Source organism: Lipotes vexillifer, unplaced genomic scaffold (genome assembly GCF_000442215.2).
Source record: "Lipotes vexillifer unplaced genomic scaffold, Lipotes_vexillifer_v1.1 scaffold39, whole genome shotgun sequence".
NCBI classification, from domain to species: Eukaryota; Metazoa; Chordata; class Mammalia; order Artiodactyla; family Lipotidae; genus Lipotes; species Lipotes vexillifer.
In genome coordinates, this window is record NW_006787038.1 from 265,769 (window position 1) to 290,568 (window position 24,800).

At 40.8% G+C, this 24,800-nt stretch overlaps 1 protein-coding gene and 1 pseudogene across 4 annotated transcripts in view; one reads left to right on the forward strand and one right to left on the reverse strand.

The window, feature by feature from the left end:
- Positions 1-2,661: 2,661 nt before the first annotated feature.
- LOC103070926 (transcription and mRNA export factor ENY2 pseudogene) lies at positions 2,662-3,011 on the reverse strand (annotated as a pseudogene).
- Positions 3,012-5,645: 2,634 nt separating this feature from the next.
- Positions 5,646-24,800, forward strand: part of PSEN1 (presenilin 1) — a 72,453-nt gene continuing 53,298 nt past the window's right edge. The window contains exons 1-4 of one of the 4 annotated variants that reach the window (XM_007459702.1): positions 5,663-5,791; positions 12,324-12,331; positions 14,206-14,287; positions 14,380-14,519. In XM_007459702.1, coding sequence (XP_007459764.1) covers positions 14,433-14,519 — 87 coding nt within the window. In that variant the 5' untranslated portion in view covers positions 5,663-5,791; positions 12,324-12,331; positions 14,206-14,287; positions 14,380-14,432. Of the gene's footprint in view, positions 5,792-12,323; positions 12,332-14,205; positions 14,288-14,379; positions 14,520-24,800 lie in introns of all 4 variants that reach the window. The other 3 variants (XM_007459700.1, XM_007459703.1, XM_007459701.1) reach the window with 3 other exon arrangements.

Below are 24,800 nucleotides of genomic sequence, written 5' to 3' on the forward strand. Positions count from 1 at the left end.
ATTCCTGCTCCCAAGTTCCAGACACTTCTGGGGAGAATATAAATACACCACTGCAGATAGTCTAGACCCTCTACTATTGTTCTCATTCTTTTACTGAACTTCACTTCTTAACCACAAACACTGCAGCTTTTATAGTTCTTAAACTTCCGGTTCTGGGACTTCCATGGTGGTCCAGTGGTTAAGACTCTGCTTCCACCTCGAGGGAAACAGATGGTTTCAATCCGTGGTCAGGAGACTAAGATCCTGCATGCTGTGCGGCATGGCAAAAAAAAAAAAACTTCCAGTGCTATCTTAGGTAGGTATGAATGAGTAAAAGTCATTTGATTTTCCCTCTTACTTAGCAAATAACTCTTAAGGTTAACAAAAGCTTAACTTTGAAAGAGTCATTTAGGCATATTCTCTCCAGTTTATGACATGCATCTTGAACCTTTGCCTTCTATAATTAAGGATGGATACTCCTATCCAGAAGACCTCCCCCACTCATGTTTCTGGTTTCTAACTAGTTTGCAGTTTCTTGAGCCTTGCTCTGGAGTTTCCGTTATCTTCTTTCTTCCTTCAGGCTGGAATAAGTTTTTAAACAAAACAAATTTAACCTTAGGTCCTCTCCTTTTCACTACAGTAGAGATTCCACAAAGAGTAGCTTATAGTTATATGTACTCTCCAAAACAATTTTTTTTAACATCTTCGTTGGAGTATAATTGCTTTACAATGGTGTGTTTCTGCTTTATAACGGAGTGAATGTTATGCATATGTCCCCACATCTCTTCCCTCTTGCATCTCCCTCCCTCTCACCCTCCCTATCCCACTCCTCTAGGTGGTCACAAAGCACTGAGCTGATCTCCCTGTGCTGTGCGGCTGCTTCCCACTAGTTATCTATTTTACATTTGGTAGTGTATATATGTCCATGCCACTCTCTCACTTTATCCCAGCTTACCCTTCCCCCTCCCCGTATCCTCAAGTCCATTCTCTTAGTAGGTCTGCATCTTTACCATCTTGCGTCTAGGTTCTTCTTTTTCTTTTTTTTTTTTTTAGATTCCATATATATGTGTTAGCATACGGTATTTGTTTTTCTCTTTCTGACTTCACTATGACAGTCTCTAGGTCCATCCACCTCACTACAGGTAACTCAGTTTCGTTCGTTCTTATGGCTGAGTAATATTCCATTGTATATATGTGCCACATCTTTATCCATTCATCTGTTGATGGACACTTAGGTTGCTTCCATGTCTTGGCTATTGTGAATAGAGCTGCAATGAACATTTTGGTACATGACTGGTTTTTTGTTGTTGTTGTTTTTATTTTGTTTTGTTTTGTTTTGTGGTATGCGGGCCTCTCACTGTTGTGGCCTCTCCCGTTGCGGAGCACAGGCTCCGGACGCGCAGGCTCAGCTGCCATGGCTCACGGGCCTAGCCGCTCCGCGGCACGTGGGATCTTCCCAGACCAGGGCACGAACCCGTGTCCCCTGCATCGGTAGGTGGACTCTCAACCACTGCACCACCAGTGAAGCCCTACATGACTCTTTGAATTATGGTTTTCTCAGGGTATATGCCCAGTAGTGGGATTGCTGGGTCATATGGTAGTTCTATTTTTAGTTTTTTAAGGAACCTCCATACTGTTCTCCATAGTGGCTGTATCAATTTACATTCCCACCAACTGTGCAAGAGTTCCCTTTTCCCCACACCTTCTCCAGCACTTGCTGTTTGTAGATTTTTTGATGATGACCATTCTGACTGGTGTGAGATGATATCTCATTGTAGTTTTGATTTGCATTTCTCTAATGATTAATGATGTTGAGCATTCTTTCATGTGTTGGTAATCTGCATATCTTCTTTGGAGAAATGTCTATTTAGGTCCTCTGCCATTTTTGGATTGGGTTGTTTGTTTTTTTGGTATTGAGCTGTATGAGTTGCTTGTATGTTTTGGAGATTAATCCTTTGTCAGTTGCTTCATTTGCAAATATTTTCTCCCATTCTGAGGGTTGTCTTTTCGTCTTGTTTATGGTTTCCTTTGCTGTGCAAAAGCTTTTAAGTTTCATTATGTCCCATTTGTTTATTTTTGTTTTTATTTCCATTTCTCTAGGAGCTGAGTCAAAAAGGATCTTGCTTCCAAATTTCTTAAGTCTCAGTCTGTATCTCTCCATTCCACTGGTGACTGGTGATAACCTAAATGAGACTCTGGCTCTTTAAGAGGCTACACCCTAGTTTACCTCTTAGCACTATGGACGTTTGCTCTCTATTTGGAACTCTTCTTTCTTGGTGTCTAGGATGTCACTTTAGCCTTGTTCCTCTATTCTGTGTCTTTTTTTTTTTTAACAAGATGGGACATATATTATAAAATATAGGAATTCAAAAGAGGCATACACTACATCCCAACAATCAGAAGAGGCTGCTTACCTCTCCTCAATTGTTATTACAGAGATTTGCTTACTTAACGTTTACATACTTAACACTTAAACTATATTAGCTGCTTGACTTTTTCTCAACAAATCTGATGAATTATTAATAAAGTCCCATTTATTCCAAAATCCAAGGAAACTTCAAACTCATTCATGAGATATTTATTAAAATAACACATTTAGGGGGAAAAATTATACAATTATATACATTACTGAAAACTTTATACCATCATACAAAAAAGGATTTTATTTGGGGAAATCGATTTCTAATTTATGGCAAGTTTTACTTTCAGAAATAAAACCACAAAACAACAATCTAATTCAATCTTAAAGGCTGCATGCTGAGCAAGTAATGTTCTTATTCTTTGTAGGAGCTCCTTTACACTGTCAGGTACCAGGGCTCTGCATTTTGGTGTGATTTCAGCCACTAAGTCATCAACAGTAACGTGTTCTAGTCCTTTTTCTTTAATTACTTCTTTGCAGTGTGACTTCAACTGATCCAGCCACATTCAATTAATTTAGCTCTCAGTAACACTTTGATGCATTCTCTTTCTCTAGTTTCTATCAACTTTTGGTTAATTGCTGCTCTCATCTGCGCATCTTTGTTCATCTTGCTAACCACATTCTTTTCGGCTGTCCAGACCTCGACCCTCAGTAGCTCCGGCACCTAAGCACACAGAAAGCTAGCATACGCATTTCCGGGGCGGGGTCTAGTCTGTGTCTTTTTACTGGTTCTTCCTCAGTGCTTTCTGGGTTTCCATATTCCTAAAAAGGTGAAGAAATACAGAAAATTAGAGGAAAATTTATCTTTAGTCCAGTAATTCAGCCACTGGTTGCTTTTTTTTTTTTTTTTTTTTTTTTTTTTTTTTTTTTGGGGCCTCCTTAAAATTGATACCTGCCATGAGTGCCTCACTTGCCTCACCCTAGGCCTGGGAGAGAAACTTAGGGTACAGGAGACACATGAGGACACATCCTAAGCAGCCCCAGGAAAAGACTAGGAGCCCCTTGGGACTTCCCTGGTAGTTCAGTGGTTAAGACACTGCGCCACGAAGCCCCACTGGTTGCTTTTTTAACCAATTTTATTTCCTTTTTGCAGGAATGTGTTTTGACATATGCATTAATGTTATGTCTTGTTTTTTAATTAACAGGATTAGAATGTTTCTGTTACACATAATCTTCATAAACAATTATTTATTTATTTATTTTTATTTATTTATTTTTGCAGTACGCGGCCCTCTCGCTGTTGTGGCCTCCCCCGTTGAGGAGCACAGGCTCCGGACGCGCAGGCTCAGCGGCCATGGCTCACGGGCCCAGCCGCTCCGCGGCATGTGGGATCTTCCCGGACCAGGGCATGAACCCGTGTCCCCTGCATCGACAGGCGGACTCTCAACCACTGCGCCTCCAGGGGAGCCCTTCATAAACAATTTTAATGATATTAGGTGAAGTGGGTGAACGATCCTTTATTGTAGGACATTTAGCATTCCAATTTTTGCTATTAATAATACTCCATGAACATCTTTGCACAAAATTTTTGTATTGAGATTGTTTCTAAGAATAGTTTACCAGAATTTTAACACTTTCTACTTACATCCCAGATTGCATTCAAAGAGATTGAACTAGTTCACAAATGGATGGGTTTTAGCCTATGCTTGTTTGACAAACGTATTGAACTGTTTTATGTGCTAGGCATTGTTCTCAGCACTTGTAATATATGTAAACAAACGGGCAAAAATTCCTACCCTTGTGAAGTTTGAGGACGGAAGAGAGAACTTAAAAATTGTTGGGCTTCCCTGGTGGCGCAGTGGTTGAGAGTCCGCCTGTCGATGCAGGGGACAAGGGTTCGTGCCCTGGTCCGGGAAGATGCCTACATGCCGCGGAGCAGCTGGGCCCGTAAGCCATGGCCGCTGAAACTGGGCGTCCGGAGCCTGTGCTTCTCAACGGGAGAGGCCACAACAGTGAGAGGCCCGCCTACTGCAGAAAAAAAAAAAATTGTTTTTGGGGGGTGTCAACCTTTTTGTTTCCCCAACATTCTCTGTTAATAGAAAAACTTGCTACTGCTACTTCTGTTCTTAGATATAATGTGTGTAAAACCTATTTAAAACCGGTCATGTATTCGAGGGGGGCAGGGAGGAGAGATGGCTCTAGGAATATGAAGGGTTATCTTGGGGGAAGAATTTAAGAGAAATAAAAAAATCTCATTTGGCCAGATGCCATGTTATTGATTTCAGTTTTCTGATTACCTGTGAATTTGAACATTTCTCCATTGTTCACCTTTGGTTTTACATGATAGTACTCATTGTTAACTTAGCTTTCAGATGAATGTATGTGTGTGGTATGCTACTTAAGGAGTTATTGGTACTGTTTTTACAGCCATTTGAATGGAAAGCTGGAAGATGCAAAAATCAAACAACCACAGAGCAACTCACTGTGTACCAGATACTATGTTAGGTTTTGGGATTACCAAAATAACACAGTTGGGCTTCCCTGGTGGCGCAGTGGTTGAGAGTCCGCCTGCCGATGCAGGGGACAAGGGTTCATACCCCGGTCAGGGAGGATACCACATGCCGCGGAGCGGCTGGGCCCGTGAGCCGTGGCCGCTGGGCCTGCGCGTCCAGAGCCCGCGCTCCGCAACGGGAGAGGCCGCAGCGGTGAGAGGCCCGCGTACCTCAAAAAAAATTAAAATAACACAATTTATGCTCTCTGAAAGCTTACCATCTAGGAAAACTGGTTCTTACACTGGAGCCGAAGAATCCCAGACGATGTTTGTTTAAAATGCAGTTTCTCAGGTTCTCACCCACCAAAAGTTTTGATTCATTGGGTAGGGGATGGAGGGCACAGGTAGTTACAATTTAAGTTAGCTTCCTTTTGATTGTGGTGCGGCTCTGAGATTCGCACTGAGAAACACTGTACAAATAGGACTATAGAGAAATGAAAGAAACGTTAGATTTAAGATGCCAGCACTTGTAGGCCGGGAGAAGCACACACTGGGTCCAGTTTACGTAGAAATTTTGATCCTCAGCTCAAGAGCAGTAGATCTCTGACAACCTCATACCGGTGCTGGCACCATCAGGGGTCGGAGGGTGCCGAGATGGGAGCGGGGTGTTCCTCCGGGTCGGAAGGCCAACGGGAGCGCAGGGTCTCCTCCTCACTCCCCACTCACCACCGGAAGGTCCACCCCCTTCCTCTTGGCCACGCCCTCCGCCATTGGCCACGCCCCTCGGAGGCCAGTCACCAACGACGCCGGGGCCGGAAGTGACGACACCGTTGAGGCCTTTTGGGCGGGGCCTGGGCCGGGCAGCTTCAAAGGCCGCGATTTCACATCGGAAACAAAACAGCGGCTGCTCGGGAAGGAGCCTCAGCTGCTAGAGGCCGGTGGTGGCGGCGAGGAAAGGGTAGGTGCCCGATGGGGAGCTGGGGAGAGAGAAACACACCCCTCATCCGGTGCCGACACGGGTGGCTGCGGGCAGGGCCGGGCTCTTTGTCGTTGTCCGGGCCGCAGAGCGGGGTGCGGTCGGGCGGGCACCAGGGAACCCCGTGTGGAGAACGAGTAGGGGCGGCCCGTTTCTCGGGCTCCGGGCGCGGCGCGCGATCAGGTTGAAGAGAGGTTCCCCTTCGCAGCCTTGGTCCGGAAGTGCTGGTTTCCCGAAGACATCTCAGGGCGCAGGTGCCTTGGGCGGGGATTGACCGTCTTGTCTGGAGTAGAGCAGGAGAAAGAGGAAGCGCCTGGCGCTGGGTCTGGTTGAGCAACTGTTGAAACTCTGCGCCTCATGCCCTGAATGTGTCCTTGTCCGAGGGAAGCGAGTGGCACTCGGGGCTAAGTTCCTTCTGTCTCAGTTCGGGGCGGAATACAACAGGGTCTGCCTGATCGGGACTGTCACAAGGCATATATGTCCAGTGCTTTGCATATATTTTAGATACTTGACGTTTTCATCCCGCTCAAATTCCTTTCAAATAAATATCTGCTTCTCTTATAGGAAAGTAACTTAATAATTTTAAAAGCATTGCTTGCCTGCTTTGGACAAGATGAATAAAGTGTTCAAGGTTTACTATGGGAGATACGAATAGTATGCAAATTATGGCAGAGTACATTGTAAAAGTCATAGTATTCTCTGAAGTTTGAGGCAGGTAGAGATTACATCTGGTTAAGGGCATCTTGTTATTTACGTTATCTTTTACAATGGAAAGGTTTACACCCTCGGAGTTGAATTGAGGAGAGCATTATATCAGAGGGTGTACTAGGAAGAGGGGCCCTCTGGATGCTAAGGGTCCAGTGACCCAGTGTGCACATTTAATAACTGTTACGAAGGAGGATAAAAACAGGAAAGTAGATTGGAGCCTGTTGCATTTGGCTGATTTCAGTCACCTGCAAAAGCCAATTTCAGTTCTCCTTAACTCATTTGCAGGGTTCAGCCAACTTAAACCCCCTCCCACCTCCATTTAATAACAAGCCCTTAATAATGAAAAGGAGCCTGTTTATTGAGTGGATGGATTCCCTCACCTCTACCTGCCTTCCCCAAATTAAAGTAGATGATAGAAGCGGCATCGATCATCAGCTTTTCCATTCGTCTACTCCTCGTCCTTGGGTAGATAGTTACCACAATTCTGGGCATACTTTCCTCTGAATGGATATGATCTAGTGCTGAATTTTAAGTTAATGGCTGCCCCTAGTCCTAGACTGCTGCATGAATTTCCATTTGGGGAGAACTGGAGGATTGGAGTTGGTCTCTGAGAATCATTCTAGCAGGAAAGGTATAACATTTGTCAGCAAGGCTAATGTGGTCCTCTTCTCTCTCAGATCCAGGTTGCCTCTGCTCCTGCTCTCCCACTACTGTTACATCAGATTGCAGGGAGAGACTTCTTTTGGATGTACTCTGAAAAACCTTTCAGAGCCCGCTAATACTGCCTCTCCTTCATGTGATAGATGCCAGGCAGATTTGGAAGGTGTTTTGAGCTTTGCTTTTCATAAGTTTTGTGATAAGAGCTTTGCTTTAGGTACGTGGGGGCTAGAATGGATAAGAGATTTGAGGTGACTTTTGCATAATCCGGGTGAGATATAATGAAAATTTGACCTTTGGTGGTGGCAGAAGCTTAGAAAGGAAGAATATCATTATGAAGAGGACATAACAGCCAATTGAGGCGCAAGGAGTAAAGTGTAAAGTTGACTAGGAGGCTTTAAGTTTAGAGAATGGGGGAGACGATTACAGAAATAAGGAAGTTAGAGGCAAAGAACTAGTCTAGAGAGGAAGATGATGAGGAAACAGTTTGGAAGTCTCACTTTTGATGTGCCAGCAGTTAAATATCCCATGGACAGGCCTGGAGCTGTAAACATGGGTCACTTAAATTGACTTAGCAGTTGATGTTGGAGCAGTGGAGGAGATGCCTAAGGAAAGAGGGGGGACAAGGAAGCCCAGGCAGAGCCTTAGGAACACTTATAATGAGGGGGTGGAAGAGGATGAGGAACCAGCTGAGGGAATGAGTGGTGGGAGGAGAACCTCCATAGTGCAGTGTCATGAAACCTGAGGAAGGGAGGGAAGTTTCAGGAAGGAAAAGGTTGTCAGGGATTTTCAGTATTAAGCCTGTTTGTAGGAGAGAAAACCTGAAGCTTTAGAGCAGCACTGTCCATTAGAAACATAATGTGAGCTACAAAGGTTAATTTTACATTTTCTAATGAGCAAAAATTTTTGAGATAGAAATAGGTAAAATTAACTTGAATGATATATTTTATATAACCCAATACATTTAAAATATTTTTATTTCAACATATAATTAATGTAAAAACATACTTGTCTGTCTTCCCCTCTAGATAGTAAGCTCCTTAGGTGAACAGAAGCATCATCTGATTCACTGGCACCCCTGGTACCTATCACAGTGTATGGTTATGTAGAAGAAACCCAATAAGTGTTTGTTGATTAAAGGGTATTAATGTTTGGTTTTCACAATGCCTTGTACAGTTCCTTAAGTTGATCTAAAGCAAATGAGAGAATGCAAGTATTGCTGAGTATAGTCAATGATTTACAAATTAATTAGGTGTGAATAGTCATTTTCTTCATTAAAGATTAGTTGTGTTCTACCCATTTCCACAACAAATTTGATACAATGACTCAGGGTAATTATATCTTCCATGTAGAAATTAAATTTGGGGGGGAAAAGAATCTGTAATAATACAGAACCATGGTCCCATATCCACAATTCTCAAATCCAAAAGCTCCTGAAAAAAGTGAAAGGATAAGCAACACTCTTTGGGTTTCACTGTTTCCCATCACCCTCAGATGGGACCATCTAGTTGCAGGAAAACAGGCTCAGGGCTCCCACTGATTCTGCATTATGGTCAGTTGTATAATTATCTCATTATATAGAAATAAAGTGCACAATAAATGTAATGCGCTTGAACCATCTTGAAACCATCCCCCCGCCCCCAGTCCTTGGAAAATTTGTCTTCCACGAAACCGGTCCCTGGTGCCAAAAAGGTTGTGGACCGCTGCCTTAGAGCATTAGCTCTCGCTCTGCTTAAAGGGGACAGCTAAGGCAATTCTGCTTTGCTTGTCTTGTTCTGGGGCCCAGACTGAAGGGGCAGTGGCTACCCAAAGTAAGTTCTTCATGAGGGAACAGCAGAAGTACAGAAGGCAAGGCCACCTGCCCAAGCACAGTTTAACTGTCTGTGCCACATCTGCCAAAATCCCATCGACCAAAGCAAGTCATAAGATTGTGCCCAAAGGCCTGGAGTGGGTAGTAGACTGCACCTACCTTGAGGCCAAAGCAAGTCACAAAGCCAAGCTCAACGTCACCGGAGAGAAGTATTCCTCCCTTGGGGATGCTGGGGGAGGGAGTGAATATTTGCTGAATAATAATCTAATCTACCACAGATGGTTCACAGAAGTAGAGTGGGAAGGAAGGAGGGGAAAAAAATCACCAAATAGGATGTATCACTATCCTTGCTCTTTTTAGAGCCTACCACTTTCACAAAGCCTCTTGTAGGGCTGGGGAAATTATTTGCTCCTGACCTCTTAAAATTCTGAGGGTCTTTCTAGGCTGTATTCCTGAAGTTTTAAATTAATTTCAAGTTATTTTTATTTATTTTAATTTGTTACCTTGGATGGACTTCCCTGGCAGTCCAATGGTTAAGACTCTGAACTTCCAGTGCAGGGGGCACAGGTTCGATCCCTGATCAGGGAACTAAGATCCTACATGCCGCGTGGCATGACCAAAAGAAAAAAAAAATTGCTACCTTGGGATGTAGTGAGAGACAGAAATGTACTTTTCTGTTGGTGTTTCCTTAAATGGAATTTTTAATAAGCTCCTTTTTGGGATTTTAAACACTGCTCCTGTGATACTTTTCGAAGTGCTGATGGATAGGTTTTCTGGCTAGACAGACTTTTCTGTTCAGCACATCTGAACTTCGAGATTATTTGTATTCTCTTGGAGCTTTTTTTAGTCTTTGTATATAATAAAAAGAAATTGTAGTTGCCCATCAGAGAAGGATTTCTTTTTCCTTTTGTCTGATTGAGCAAGTGTCTTGAGAAAAAAGGAATGGATGGCAGTGAATTCGAGTGTTGTGCTATATCAGTCTCAGAAAATCTTTAGCAGTTGGCCAGAGAGAGAAAACACCAAAATCTACTTACATTCCTACTCCCACTCCCTCTGCAATCCAGGTCACATGAAAGATCCTCACTTCCCAACAACTATCTTTTCTTGCTGTCAGGGCACTGTTAAGAATGTTACAAAGTCCACTGGTGTCTTTTGCCATGCTGCGGGGAACAGTGGGTCCGGGAACAGTGGGTCGTTGGCTTTCTCCGTGCAGTCATCAATTGTTTTCAGCTGTTACTGGACCAGAATCAAATCCAGCTTTGCCTGCCCCTTTCTTTGTACCAACAATGATTGTCTGTTCACCAGACCTGACTGAAGACCTAGCTAACCCTGTTGCCTACCTTTGCTTCCTACTGAGCTCCATGTAAAGAGCAGCTCTTCCAGGGAGAGTCACCCTGCAGCATTGTGATCTTCAACACATCAGTGGAGGCATGAGCTTTCTCCTGTTGAACTGGCAAACACCTGGGCTGGGCATCAGAAGATCTGGGTTCTGGAACTGGTGTTACTTGCCTCATAATTGTACACTGACAAATTCTTTCACCTTGCCTGAGCCTTAGTGTTTTACATGTAAATACAGATGTGTCTTTTAAATACAGTCATCCCTTGTGGTTGAGGGGGAGGGGGTGGAGGAGAAGTGGTTTCAGGACTACCACTCCCCCCACCCCCATGGGCACCAAAATCCTCAGATGCTCAAGTCCCTTATATAAAATGGCATAGTATTTGCATGTAGTCTAAACACATCCTCCTGTATACTTTAAATCATCTCTAGATTACTTATAATACCTAATACAATGAAATGGTATGTATATAGTTGTAAATACAATGTAAATACTATTGTAATTATTTGCTGGCACAAGCAAATTAAGTTTTACTTAATTTTGGAATTTTTTTCAAATATTTTTTATCTGCAGTTGGTTCAGTCTGGGTCGACTGTAGTATTGGAATATGTTAAAGTGACTACGGTATTATAGATGATTCTTACAAGATTCGTCTGAGAAAGCTCCAGTATAATAATCAGTTTGTGTGATTTCTTTTAATAGCTGGACAGATCCTATAAGCATAAGATTAATAATGGGAACCACTTAAATTAAAATGACCAGATTCTCATTATAGCTTATCTTTAAAAAAAAAAAAAAAAAAAAAGAAGTACCAGGACTGTTATATTGGGAATGCTTTTGAAACTAGTTTTTTTCCTTTAATAAATTTATTTTATTTTATTTTTGGCTGTGTTGTGTCTTCATTGCTGCACACGGGCTTTTCTCTGGTTGTGGCGAGCGGGGGCTACTCTTCATTGCCATGTGCAGGCTTCTCATTGCTATGGCTTCTCTTGTTGTAGAGCACGGGCTTCAGTAGTTGTGGTGCCTGGGCTCAGTAGTTGTGGCTCGTGGGCTCTAGAGCACAGGCTCAATAGCTGTGGCGCATGGGCTTAGTTGCTCGGTGGCATATGGGATCATCCTAGACCAGGGCTCGAACCCGTGTCCCCTGAATTGGCAGGTGGATTCCCAACCACTGCGCCACCAGGAAAGCCCTGGCACTAGTTTTTAATTTCTAGTTATACCAGTTATTGAAGTTTAAGATCTCATTTACTACTTTTTTTTTTTAAGAGCTCATTTATGTCAAAGCAATAGTTTTACTAGTAATAAAAATCAGCTCAGTGTGTCTTAATGCTCACTGTTATAAACTCCTAGATGGCAGGGATGAAATTTTATCCAGAGGCAAAGTAGTGTAATATGTGAACCTTTGCTTTGCTCCTTTGCTTACTGAATGTGACTTTGGGCACGATAATGAACTTCTGTGTGCCACGTTGTTTTCATCTGTAAAATGGGTAAAGTGAACATAATTAATTAAATCCTCTCAGTGTCTGTCTTTGAGTTTTGATATAAGTAGACAGCCAGTAAACTCCCGTTTAGTGAATGAACAATCACTTTTCTTCTGCTCATATTTTACCTGTAAATGTACTACACTTTATTTATTTTTTATTTATTTTTGCCTGTATCGCCTTTTCTTGCCTTTTGCTTGTTTCATTTGGCTAACACTGTCTTGCTTACTTGGTTTTGTTTCTGAGGGATTGTATGAGAATATCAGTGACAGATTTGTAAGGGTTTTTTTTGTAATAGAGCTGTACTTTAAATGACGTAGTATAGTCTTCAGAGCAGCCAGTGGAGGTAACCAGTTGCAGCTTTTTCTGTTTGCCATCCTGTGGCATTTCTGCATTAGCTGAGGTAGTAGGTGCTGTACTAAATGTTTTTGTGAAAAATAAGGGAATAATATGCGCTGTGTTGCTGATCATTAATGCTACATTAATGTTAAATTTCAATTAGATAGTCAACTTTTAAAAATACAGAAGCATAGGTCAGGACATTTACTTTTAGTACTTTGAAAATATAACTGTTCTATTGGAATCCACCTCCCTTTTGGGTAAGCTAACATACATATTGCCAAACCCTAAATATAGGTTTACACCCACAAAAATCTATTTGACTTTTTTAATTGAAGTATATAGGAATGTGCACAGATCGTAGGTGTACAACTCAGTGAATTTTCACAGACTGAAACCTCTGTGTAACTAGCACCCAGATCAAGAAACAAAGCATTACCAATACCCCCAGAAGCTTCTTGTGTACCCCCTTCCACTGATTAACCCCCATAAAAGTAACTATTGAATCTATTCTTAATTTTAATTCATTTTATTTTTAAAACAAATTAATATTATATATTTAAAACAGAATTGCGTAAGTACATCATGTTTAGTTAATATTAATTAGCAATCCTCTGATCTCATACCAGCTAACTATGGGCTGAAGTTGGAGGGGAGGAGAAAGGTAGGCACAGTATTTATTTATTTTATTTTTATTATTTTTTTAAATATTTATTTATTTATTTGGTTGTGCTGGGTCTTAGTTGCAGCAGGCGGGCTCCTTAGTTGTGACTGATGGGCTCCTTAGTTGTGGCTCACCTGGCTCTTTAGTTGTGGCATGCGAACTCTTAGCTGCAGCATGCATGTGGGATCTAGTTCCCTGACCAGGGATCAAACATGGGCCCCCTGTGGAGCGCGGAGTCTTAACCACTGTGTTACCAGGGAAGTCCCAGGCACGGTATTTAAAAGCATGTAGGATAGGGACTTCTCTGGCAGTCCGGTGGTTAAGACTCTGCGCTTCCACTGCAGGGAGCAGGAGTTTGATCCCTGGTGGAGCAATTAAGATCCTGCATGCCGCATGGCGTGGCCAAAAAAAAAAAAAAATCATGTAGGATAAAAGGGAAAGCGTACCTTGATTAAGAATTTGTCATGATTTGAATGATCCAAATATAGGTCATTAAAGGTTAATTGGAAGTCAATACCTTTACTAGAGGAAAAAGTTGCTTTATGTGTTTTTGATGAAAAAATCATTAGAATAAGAAAGTAGAATAGAGTGTAGAAGATCCTGAAGTTAAAAGTAAAAATGAAACAAGACATTAACAAAATGCTTTCATGTAAATATGTACATGGTAATGTTTTGGATACTATAAGTCAATTAGAATACTGCTTAGGTATGCAAACAGATTTTTTTCCTTCTATATTTCTGAAGACTTTCAATGAAAAGGATAGTTGAAGTCATAAGGAATTGGCTCATGGAAATTCAGGTAGACAGGCAAATGAGAATGTGGCCCCCAGGAGGCTGAAGTGTGGGAGACAGAATGATGTGTGTAAGCAAGGCTGTGCCAGGATGCAGAGTAGAGGCTGGGAGTTAGGAGTCTTCGATTTTGGTCCTGGTCTGCCCAGTTGTGTGCTTTTAAGCAAGTCACTCAACTTGGGTCCCCTTTTGCTTTTGTAAAATAGATATGTTACCTGTTTACCCTGCCTTGGGTCATTGTGGTAAAGAAAAAAAATGAGATGATAAAAAGAAATTTTGCAAAATTAAAAGCACTAGACAAATAATTTTACGGTGATGTAAATTAGGTTGGATTGGAAGAGGGATGTTGATGAGAACATTCTTTAAGATCATTTAGCTCCCTTTGCTCTAAATCTGAAATCATTAGATATCATTCTGATTGAAAATATTTGGTTTCTCAAGTAGATCTACTCATTACCAAGAGGTATCTTGAGCTGACAAAAGTTTGTCAGTTGAAGGTCCTGGCAAATTAATACATTACTGGTTTACAAATTAGTCTTATAAGTATCTAATTGGTGTGAATGGATTTACTAGGATTTGACCAACTCTGGGTAACCCAGTAAAATCCTATTTCAGACCTAATCCAGGAGCCTGCAAGTGACAGCAGCCTGTGAGGTCCTTAGAAAGCTTGGCCTGGAGGATAACACATGAAAGAAAGGTTTGTTTTTGGTGAAAGTAACTTATGAAAGTGTTTCAAAATAAAAGTATAACTGTAATGCACAAAAGACTGTTTTCTTTTTCCTTTTTCAGAACCCCAAGAGGCTCTGTTTTCTGTGGAAAAGTATTTCTATACAGTTGCTCCAATGACAGAGTTACCTGCACCCTTGTCCTACTTCCAGAATGCACAGATGTCTGAGGACAACCACCTGAGCAATACTGTACGTAGCCAGGTACAGTGTCAACCTATACAACTGCCCTTTGAGACTGTGGATTCAGTGACCACCCTCCCTTGCCTCCAGGAGAGGCTCAGGGGGCTGAGCAGGCTTTCTCTACTTTATCAAATTTACATATTTGCTGAACTTCAAATAAGGGAAAACATTGTACCATTTGGTGCAGGGGACACAAGGCTATGTGAGACTTGGGTGTTGATACAGTTCCTCCCTGGCTCAGGCATCACCTCCTCCTCTGACGCCTTTTCCAACTTCGCCGGCTATTTATTATTTTACCTAGCTTGCTCTTATTCTTCTATGAGCCAAGTACATTTTATTTACTTTTAGTTGTTCAGTGCCTAGGCTGGTTCTTTTATTTTTTTTCTTTCTTAATTTTTTTTTCTTTTTTAATTTAATTTTGACTGTGTTGGGTTTTCCTTGCTGCATGCAGGCTTTCTCTAGTTGTGGCGAGCGGGGGCTACTCTTCCTGCGGTGCACGGGCTTCTCATTGCGGTGGCTTCTCTTGTTGCGGAACACAGGCTCGAGGTGTCTGGGCTTCAGTAGTTGCAGCACACAGGCTCAGTAGTTGCAGCACACGGGCTCTGGAGCACAGGCTCAGTAGTTATGGCTCGCAGGCTCTAAGACGCACGAGCTTCAGTAGTTGTAGTGTGTGGGCTCTAGAGCACAGGCTCAGTAGTTGTGGTGCATGTGCTTAGTTGCTCCGCGGCATGTGGGATCTTCCCGGACCAGGGATCAAACCCGTGTCCCCTGCATTGGCAGGCGGATTCTTAACCACTGCGCCACCAGGGAAGACCCTAGCCTGGTTCTTGACAGTGCTCAGTAAATGCTCATTGACTGAATGATGAATGCAGGGCTAAGGGTAGAAGTCCTAGGATAGGTCAAAGGAGAGAATCAGGAAAGGGGTGTAGTGAGTGGCATGGGACACAGACACTTCACTGGCTACACACACAGACCAGAGCTGCCTGCCACTCTGTTAGCTAACCATTACAGGTTGAAGGCAGTCCACAGATGGCTTGTGAGATGGCTGGGGCATCAGCCGTATTTTTAGAGGTGGAGCCAGAATGGGGAAAACCACAAGGCCAACTGTAAGCTATGCTGGGTGCAGGGGATGGGGGGTGGAGGGCAGACTTTCCTCTATTAGAACCAGAGGGCAGAACCAGTGATAGAAGGAAACAGGTTCTGGATCAGTAAAAAGAAATTTCCTCACAAGTACTTTACGTCTGAAAGAGCGTAGGCTGCCTTGTGGGCTAGTGTGTGCATGTCACTAAAAGCAGTTACGGAGGCTGGAAGACTACCAGCCAGATCTGCAGAGGGTTAGTTCGTGGAATGAGCCGTGAACTAGAGCACTAGGTGGCCTCGAAGTTCCCTTCACACTCCAAAGATTTAGGATTCCAATTCAGGGTCAAAACGTGGGAGGAGAGCTTCACAAAGTAAACTTTGATGGGTGCATAGGATTAGAATAGAGCAAACTGGGAAGTCATTACTGAGAGAAGAAATAACACTAGTGGAGGAAGAATTTTCCTACCATATCAATTGACAGGGGACTCTATCTGGAGATACGTCAGCAGAGGCAGATGACACTGTATTGCTAGAGCATTTTTAAACAAGTGAAATCAAGTTAAAATGAATTTCAAGGGACGCCCTGAAAGAGAACACCTGAGGGGTTGGGGGAGGGAAGAGGGGCTGTCGAGCGTCTGGTGCCTGGGCGGGTGTTTAACAAGCAGTGGTATGAAGGACTGATTTTTCTGACAGCTCTCCTGCTCCTCTGCTGTGTGTCAGCAGCTTGACTTACTGTTTTTTGCTGTTCCCCAGGAATGGCCTTTTGAAAAGATAGGCTGGGCAGGATTATAAAGTTCTTGAGGTACAGGCTGTGAAAGTTTGGATGCTACAGACTTTGTACTCATTTTCAAACTGTTACTTCAGAGGAGAGAGGGGAAAAGTGGGAACAGTTGATGTAGGTCTCTGGGTGCCCCTTCCTTAACCAGAGCATCTCCTATTTTATCTGTTGTACATATTGATCTTCTGTGGATCCCTTTGAACAAAAGATTCCACAGCTAAGAAGTTACATGTCACTCATCTGCCCCAAACCCTCCAAAGACATCTCATCTCAGAAGAAAATCTAGTCTCTGAGGTTTAAACTGTCCCCTCCCCCACCCTCTGTTGTCTCTCACCACCTTCCCCCTCCCTCACTGCTTCCTCTGGGCCCTGGGTTCTCCTCCCAGTCTTCTCCCTGGCTCTCTTCAGTTCCTTCAGGCCACCTCCTGAGTCACCTTATCAGTGAGGCCATGCCTTCCTTCCCTGCCACCCGGCACTCCCTGTACCCTTCCTTGGCTTTACTTGTGCGTAGCATTTACCAGTGTTCCTAACATACTGTGTAGTTAGATATGATTTGCTTACCTGCTTCCCTCCAAGAACAGTGCTTGGCACATAGGAAGCTCTCCACTGTTGGTGTAATATTGTTTATATCCCTCACACTCAGGTTTTGTGGGGCTTTCCTGGTATTTTTTACTGCCTTATTTTTTTTTTTAACACCTCAGTGACTGATTAAAAAAAGGGTAGCTCTAGAGGAGGTACAAATGATGTAGGATTGTTATTGATAATTACATGTGTTCATGGTCTAATTTTAACAAGTCTTAGCAAGTCGTGTTCTCAGTGGTAACTTCCAGATCTATTAGGGGAACATTGTCTAGAAAATCAGGCCTAATTTATTTGTTTACTTTTGACTCTGCGGTTGATAATGTGATGTTAATTGAGTTTATCTTTTATCTCCTTAAAAATATCTTCTATAGCTTATGAAGATCTTATGCATGCATTCTTATATTTTCCGGTTACCACAGGATAGGTATTATTGCCATTTTACAGTTAAAATGCTTGTCCAAGACCACATAGAAAGTTAAATAACAGACCTGGAACTTAAAACTGTGCTTTCTAATCCCAAACTGCTCCAGTATTTCTTCTGTTCTTCCAACTGTCTCATACCCCAGAAAAATGTTATAATACTGAAAAGAGATATTGTATGAAAAAGTGCTGGGGAAGAAAAATACAAAGTCTATTCATTTTGCACCAACGTACTTTAAAAAACCCCAAAGAACGAGGAAAAGAATCTCATCGTTATGTTTTTTAGCTATAAAGAAGCCATTGTTTAAGTATATGCTCTGGTTGGTTATGAAAAAATGGGGGTAGGTCCAGATTTAAATTGGACACAGAAGACTGTTTTTGCAGATTAATTGAAAGCAGCTCTTTTATTTCTGCTGTTGGATAGTGGAGTTGTTAAATACAAGCACCGGAAGACAAGCCTCTTCAGGCACAAAAAGTCCTTATCAGGCTTATTTCTTCTTTATTTGCTCAGGACTAGTTTAGAGGAATTAAAAGGAAATTGACAGATGTGGAAAGTGTGAATCTTTCCCACACTACTCAGGAGAGGAAACTCTCATGTTGAATGTCTTCAGTGTGTTGGACTCTGTGCTAGGTGCTGAAATTAGCTGAATTAAAAAATGAGGTACTAAGAAATTAGCTGAATTAAACCAAACTTACACATAGCTACTTAGATCAAACTTAGTTCTTCCTTCTGAGGAACCTGTTTACATCTCATTCAGCCACAAGCCCTAAATGCCAATTCATCAGTGTTCTTGGACAATTCTGAATACCCAGTTAACCTCTCACTTCTTTCCCAAACTCAAAGCATTGCCCCATGATATGAATTCAAGACTTGGGATGCTCCTGACTTTGGAGGGGGATACTGAGTAGAGGAAAGGAACAGAGGCTCCACTTCTTTACACTGATCTTTACCTAGTCTGTAGGGAAGATATTCACTCTCCTTCTGGTTTCAAAAATATTTTTAAATGAATTTCCTTTTTGTAATATCTACTGTAAAATAGCATGTTTGAGTACTCTAGAATATAGAGTCATACAGATAAGCACTTTACTAGAGTAGCTATTCAAAGGAGGGGAAGACAGGAAAAAGCTAAAAATTCAGCTAATTTCTTAGTACCTCATTTTTCCCATCTGTAAAATTAGCTGATTTGCTAAATAAATTCTCTTCCAGAAGTTTTGTTGTGGCCAGAAGTTAGGGTGGCCAGCTGCCCCAGTGTGCCTGAGACTGAGAGGTTCCTGGAAGGCAAGACTTTCAGTTTTAAAACTGGGGCAGTCCTGAGAAAATAGGATCAAGTTGGTTACCCTGTAAGAAGTATAATGAAATTGAAACCATTTTGTATCTGATTAACCAAATCTTACTCAATTAGATGACTTTTCTTGTGTAACTTCAAGTATTGTTACATGATATACTGTTAGTGTTCAGTAGAAGATAACATTTAAAGCATTTTTCTCTTTCCAAAGGTCAAATGTTGCCGGTGGCTTTATTCTTCAACCCTTAGCAGATACAGTCAGGGCAGCCTTAGCCCAGAAAACAGGTTTTCCTTTTGTAGGCTGCTATAGATAATCTCATTCACAGTGAAGGGATTTGAAGTTTATGAGATGAGTCAGAGAGCTGAAAAATAGTGGGCTTCTTTTAATCCAAATATTTATTTCTTAACTTTTTTTTTTTTTTTTTCTTGCGTTATGCGGGCCTCTCACTGTTGTGGCCTCTCCCATTTGCGGAGCACAGGCTCCGGACGCGCAGGCTCAGCGGCCATGGCTCACGGGCCCAGCCGCTCCGCGGCATGTGGGATCCTCCCAAAACGGGGCACGAACCCGCGTCTCCTGCATCGGCAGGCGGACTCTCAAGCACTGCGCCACCAGGGAAGCCCCCTCTTAACTTTTTATTACGTAATATTTTAAGCATATAGAGAAAATATGGCAAATAATATGAGCACCCATGTACCTGCCACCCAACTTTATTAAACTTTAGCATATTGTCTTTTTTTTTTAATTGCATCATTTTGTTGTTGAGGTAAAATTTATAAATAGTGAAATATGTAGATCCGAAATGTATAATTCAATGGATTTTTAAAAATACGTATACCTGTATAACCAATATGACAATCGAGTTATAAAACATTTACGTTACCTCAGAAAGTACTTTTGTGGCCCATTATAGTCAGTTCCTACCCACCATAGACAATCATCATTCTGATTTCTTCCTTTTTTTTTTTTTTTTTTTACTTTATATTGGAGTATAGTTGATTAACAATGTTGTGTTAGTTTCAGGTGTATGGCAAAGTGATTCAGTTATGCATATACATGTATTTCTTCTTTTTCAAATTCTTTTCCCATTTAGGTTATTACAAAATACTGAGCAGAGTTCCTCGTGCTATACAGTTATATATATAGCATAGGGAACTCTACTGTATAGCATATTGTCTTATTTGCTGTGTGTACATTTTTTTAATAAGTTTTTTCTGTTCCTGTTATACATTGATTGTACACTAAATGAAATCGTAACCAAACAAGACAAAATTTTGCATTTAATTTGGAAAGATAGTCTAGTTATACAAAAGAAATTACAGATAAAATTGAAGCACCTCTCCCACATTCCCCTTCTTCTCCCAGGATAGTAGTTACTATTCTGAATTTGGAGTTTGTCATGCTTACTATAAATATTTATGAACATAAACAACATTGAATATTATATAATATTACTTTGCATGTTTTAAAACTTTATATAGAGTTTGTGTGTGTAAAAGTTGTAGAAGAAAGTTCCCACTTTCTTTTTTAATTAATTTATTTTTGGCTGTGTTGGGTCTTCGTTGCTGCACGTGGGCTTTCTCTAGTTGTGGCGAGCAGGGGCTACTCTTCATTGTGGTGCTCTGACTTCTCGTTTGGTGGCTTCTCTTCTTGTGGAGCACGGGCTGTAGACGTGCAGGCTTCAGTAGTTGTGGCACACGGGCTCAGTAGCTGTGGCTCGCGGGCTCTAGAGCACAGGCTCAGCAGTTGTGGTGCACGGGCTTAGTTGCTCCGTGGCATGTGGGATCTTCCCAGACCAGGGCTTGAACCTGTGTCCCCTGCATTGGCAGGCAGATTCTTAATCACTGTGCCACCAGGGAAGCCCTTCCCACATTTTTGAAATTTATATATGTAGGTGTATGCTGCAGAAGACACATGTTTTGGGAATTTATATATAGGTGCATGTATCTCTAGTTCATTCATTTTATTTTGTGAATATATTAAAATCTATTCTGCTGTTTATAAATATTTGGTAGTTTCCAATTTTCACAGTAACCAACAGTGTTATAGTGACATTCTAATTCATGAATCCTTCTGCACACGTGTGAGTTTCTCAAGGATCATTGCTGCGATTGGGTATAATGATCTTAAACTATATTTGAGATTGCCAGTATGCTCTCCAAAGTGGTTATACATCAAGAGTGTATGGCTGTTTGCATTTTTTACATCCTTGCCAGTTCTTGATATTGTCTGACTTATTATGTGTCGGTTGGATGGGTTTTTTTTTAAAATAAATTTATTTATGTGTTTATTTATTTTTGGCTGCGTTGGGTCTTCATTGCTGCATGTGGGCTTTCTCTAGTTGCGGAGAGCGGGGGCTGCTCTTTGTTCAGGTGCGCAGCTTATTGCGGTGGCTTCTCGTTGCAGAGCTCTAGGCATGCAGGCTTCAGTAGTTGTGGCACGTGGGCTCAGTAGTTGTAGCTCATAGGCTCTAGAGTGCAGGCTCAGTAGTTGTGGTGCATGGGTTTAGCTGTTCCACAGCACGTGGGATCTTCCCGGACCAGGGCTCGAACCAGTGTCCCCTGCATTGGCAGGTGGATTCTTAACCACTGCACCACTAGGGAAGCCCGGTTGGATGGGTTTGAAATGTTATCTCATGTTATTTTAATTGTATTTCCCAAATTTCTAATAAAGTTGAGTTTTTTTTTAAATTGGCCATTTGCATTTCTTCTTTTGTGAATTGCCTGTTCATGATCTTTATCCATTTTTCAATTGGTTATTTGTCTTTTTCTTACTGATTTTGTAGAAGTATATTTTTGGAGGGAGGAGGGATGCTAATCTCATGTTAGCTATATGCTTTTCAAATATTTTCTCCCATCTGTGGCTTCAGTTTGTTGATGGTGCCTAGTTTAAATGTTTTAAGTAGGTGAATTATCCTTTCCTTTTAAAAAGGAAAATTATTTGGTTTTTTTCAATTAAAAATAGATTAAGAAAGATATTCAACACCGCTGAATACAAAAAATACTTTTCCATATCCTATAAAGACAGACTGAACTGAAGTAAACTATACTGGAAACTGCTGTGTAGTCCAGCTAATGTTCAACTGTTCCAGTTATTGTTTTACACCCCTACCAGAAAAGTCTGACAAGGAAAAGATGGGTGATTTCGGTGATTTTCCCCTTTTATTTTTTCCACATGTTCTATAATATAGTTATCTCATAATTTAAAAAGAAAGGTATTTTTAAAGGGGAAATTTTTTGAATGTAAAGAAAGGTCACAAAAGGACAATATGCTATCTGGGGAATATCTGTGGAAAGGGGAGAAGCATTCAAGGTGTCCATGATGACTGACTAACAGTAGTGGGAGAATTAGAGCAGCTGATGTAAAAGAAACTAAAAAAGCATGATAGCCTGGGGTCTTGGTAATTGGAGTTTATATTATGCCCTTGATAAAAGCTTCAGTTGTGTTTGTCAGTCTCCATTTTAAAAGACTGAAATGTTTACAGTGCACTATAGAAACTTTTCATTAAAAATATTGAGTTTTTGGACTTACACCTTAAGCAAGCTTTCATTTTCTAGAAAACTAGCTCATATAAAAATCTTAATTCCTGCTAATAACAGATGAGAGGAGTTACGTCGTTTTCACCTTTTCACTTTTTAGAATTTTTTACTTTTTTATGGTTGTTGACCCCATCTAGGCTGTAAAATCCCAAAAGGCAGAACTTCATTCATGTTTCTGAGCTGACTTTAGAGTTTATTGATCACCCAGTATCTCTAAACCAGTTCAATACAAATATCCCTGCAAAAGAACAAAGCGGCTTTTGTTTTTTTCTCACATTAGCAAGAGAAAATTTTAAATTTTCTATCTGCAAATAGAAGTCTGAAGTGAATCTTATTAGTTGCTTAAGGACTTCATCTTTCATGTGAGAGGGTGGTCTGGGCTCCCTGTGCTCTGGACACACTTCCTTAGCCATCTCACATCACTGCTGTTGCCACCGTGTCATTATCTGCACTGCTGTCACCATGTGGGGCAGAGCTCCAGTTTTTATGTAGAACAGCTGTCAAACATTGGCATGTCACAAGAACCAAGTGGAGAATCCATTTTATTTATTTCTCCCTCAAGAGTGCGTGTCCTGATTCCTTAAGATGGCATTCAACCAAAAATTTTACTCCTTTCCATTAGTTTACCCACCACCTCTAAGTAGAAGCTAGCATGGACTTCGTGTTTGTTTTTGCCGTTGGTTGGCTATGTCTATAGGGACTAGAGACTGGAAGGTCAGCTGACTAATGGCAACTATTTCTGAGAAAGGGCAAAGCTTATAAGTTGTAAAATAATGGAAGTTCTTTGTTTTCTAAATGTATTTTGCAGGTAAGATATTAAAGTAGCTCTAAGAAGAACATTCTTTGGCCCTTTTTCTATAGTTTGTGATATGTCATCATCCTTTGGTTTACTTTTACTATACCTATTAATTTGTAAAATTTTATTTTCTGGTGCAAAACTTTGATGGGTAGAGTTCATGTTTTGATTTGATGTAGACTTACAACTTTTATGTGGATTAGCTGAGACCTTTTTGCTTTTCTAAGATACAAAGAAGTGATTTTTTTGAAATAAGTCTAAAATTCATTTATATTGTTAATTAAGCCTTATAAAATGTATGTTACAGCAGTGACTTTCAAACCTTAGTGTGCATTGGAATCCCTGGAAGAATTGTTAGTACGAATTCTCTGGCCCCAAATCCGGAATTACTGATTTTGTAGGCCTGGGATGGGGCCAGAGAATTTGCATTTCTGATCAATTCCCAGATCATGCCAATGCTTCTGGTCCAGGGGCCATAATTTGAGAACCACTATATTTGAATAAAGAATTAAAGGGAAAGTGACATTAGAGAAACACAATTAGATTTATAAATTGAATACTCAGTGTTTTAATTCATATTAGTTTATTCTGACCCAAATTTTCTAGTCCTTAAGGAAATAAATGTCAACAGCCTTTTTGATTTAGAATAGAAAAAAATCAGTCATTTGCTAACTAAAAAAGAAGCCTTAAAGTAGTAATCCATTGAAAGATCAGTAATAATTCTCTATGTAAAGCAATTGCTGAAGAAGACATGTAAATCGTTACCTTCAGCTGCTAAATTTACAACATTAAAATGTGTCCGGTCTTTATAAAAGAAGGTCATCTGCAGTATCTTTTCTGAATTCAAAATATTAAATGCAGAGAACTTTATTAAGTTACTAGCAAATCATAAACTGGCAGAACTAACCCCCTCATTTTCTAGATGATAGTGGGTCACTTTTTTAAAGTGTGAGAAATCCTATAAAATTAAACAGAATGTAAACCTATAAGCTGTTGAAAGTGGTGATTAAGTACTTGGGACGTTGAGGAGAAAAAAAATAAATGAAAGGAGCGATCTAAATTTAAGCTGAATCGGGTCCATGGGCTCAGTCAGCCTTTAGATGATGATGTTACTGTACTGTTTATGGTAATGAATTTGTTTTTCCATTTATGCTGAAATGAAATAAGGAGAAAGAAGAACGTAAAATCTTGGTGACCTCCAGAGGAACATGCTTGTTTTTGCATGAGAGTAAAGTCAGAAATCCTTGGCACAGATCTTCATAGTTTGTTAAAAAAAAAAACCCAACTCTAGGTTCAAGCCTAACACAACAGCACCATAAATGTTAAATATTATCTCTCACCAGTTATATCAGCTCTTCAGGGAAATGACAGCCTTCCTTGATGACAGAGTGATGGTTAAAGCTCTAACTCTGGGCAATCACAAAGCTTGGACAGGTGCTGGATGGAATTCTGCTTGCTGTTGGAAACATATTGCGTATGATTAATAAATATTTTCAAGTTTCCACATAACTTGCCAGATCTTCACTTAGGCTCCTCTTCTAGTTTTTCCTACAGTGCAGGGCTTAGGAGCCTCACAGTTCTATTTGTGGAAATCCAAACAGTATGTATAAAGTCTTATAAGATTCACAGTTTTTCTTATAAATAAATATCCATCTTTAAGTAAATAATATGCAGATATATTTATATCAACATAATGGAATACAGTGTTAATTTTTACATGGGACTTATTACATGGGAATGTATACATGAAATAATATTCGATGAAAAAAGTAGGATGCAATATTTGTGAACGTTCACTGTAGCTATGTACCTATGTGTGTATGT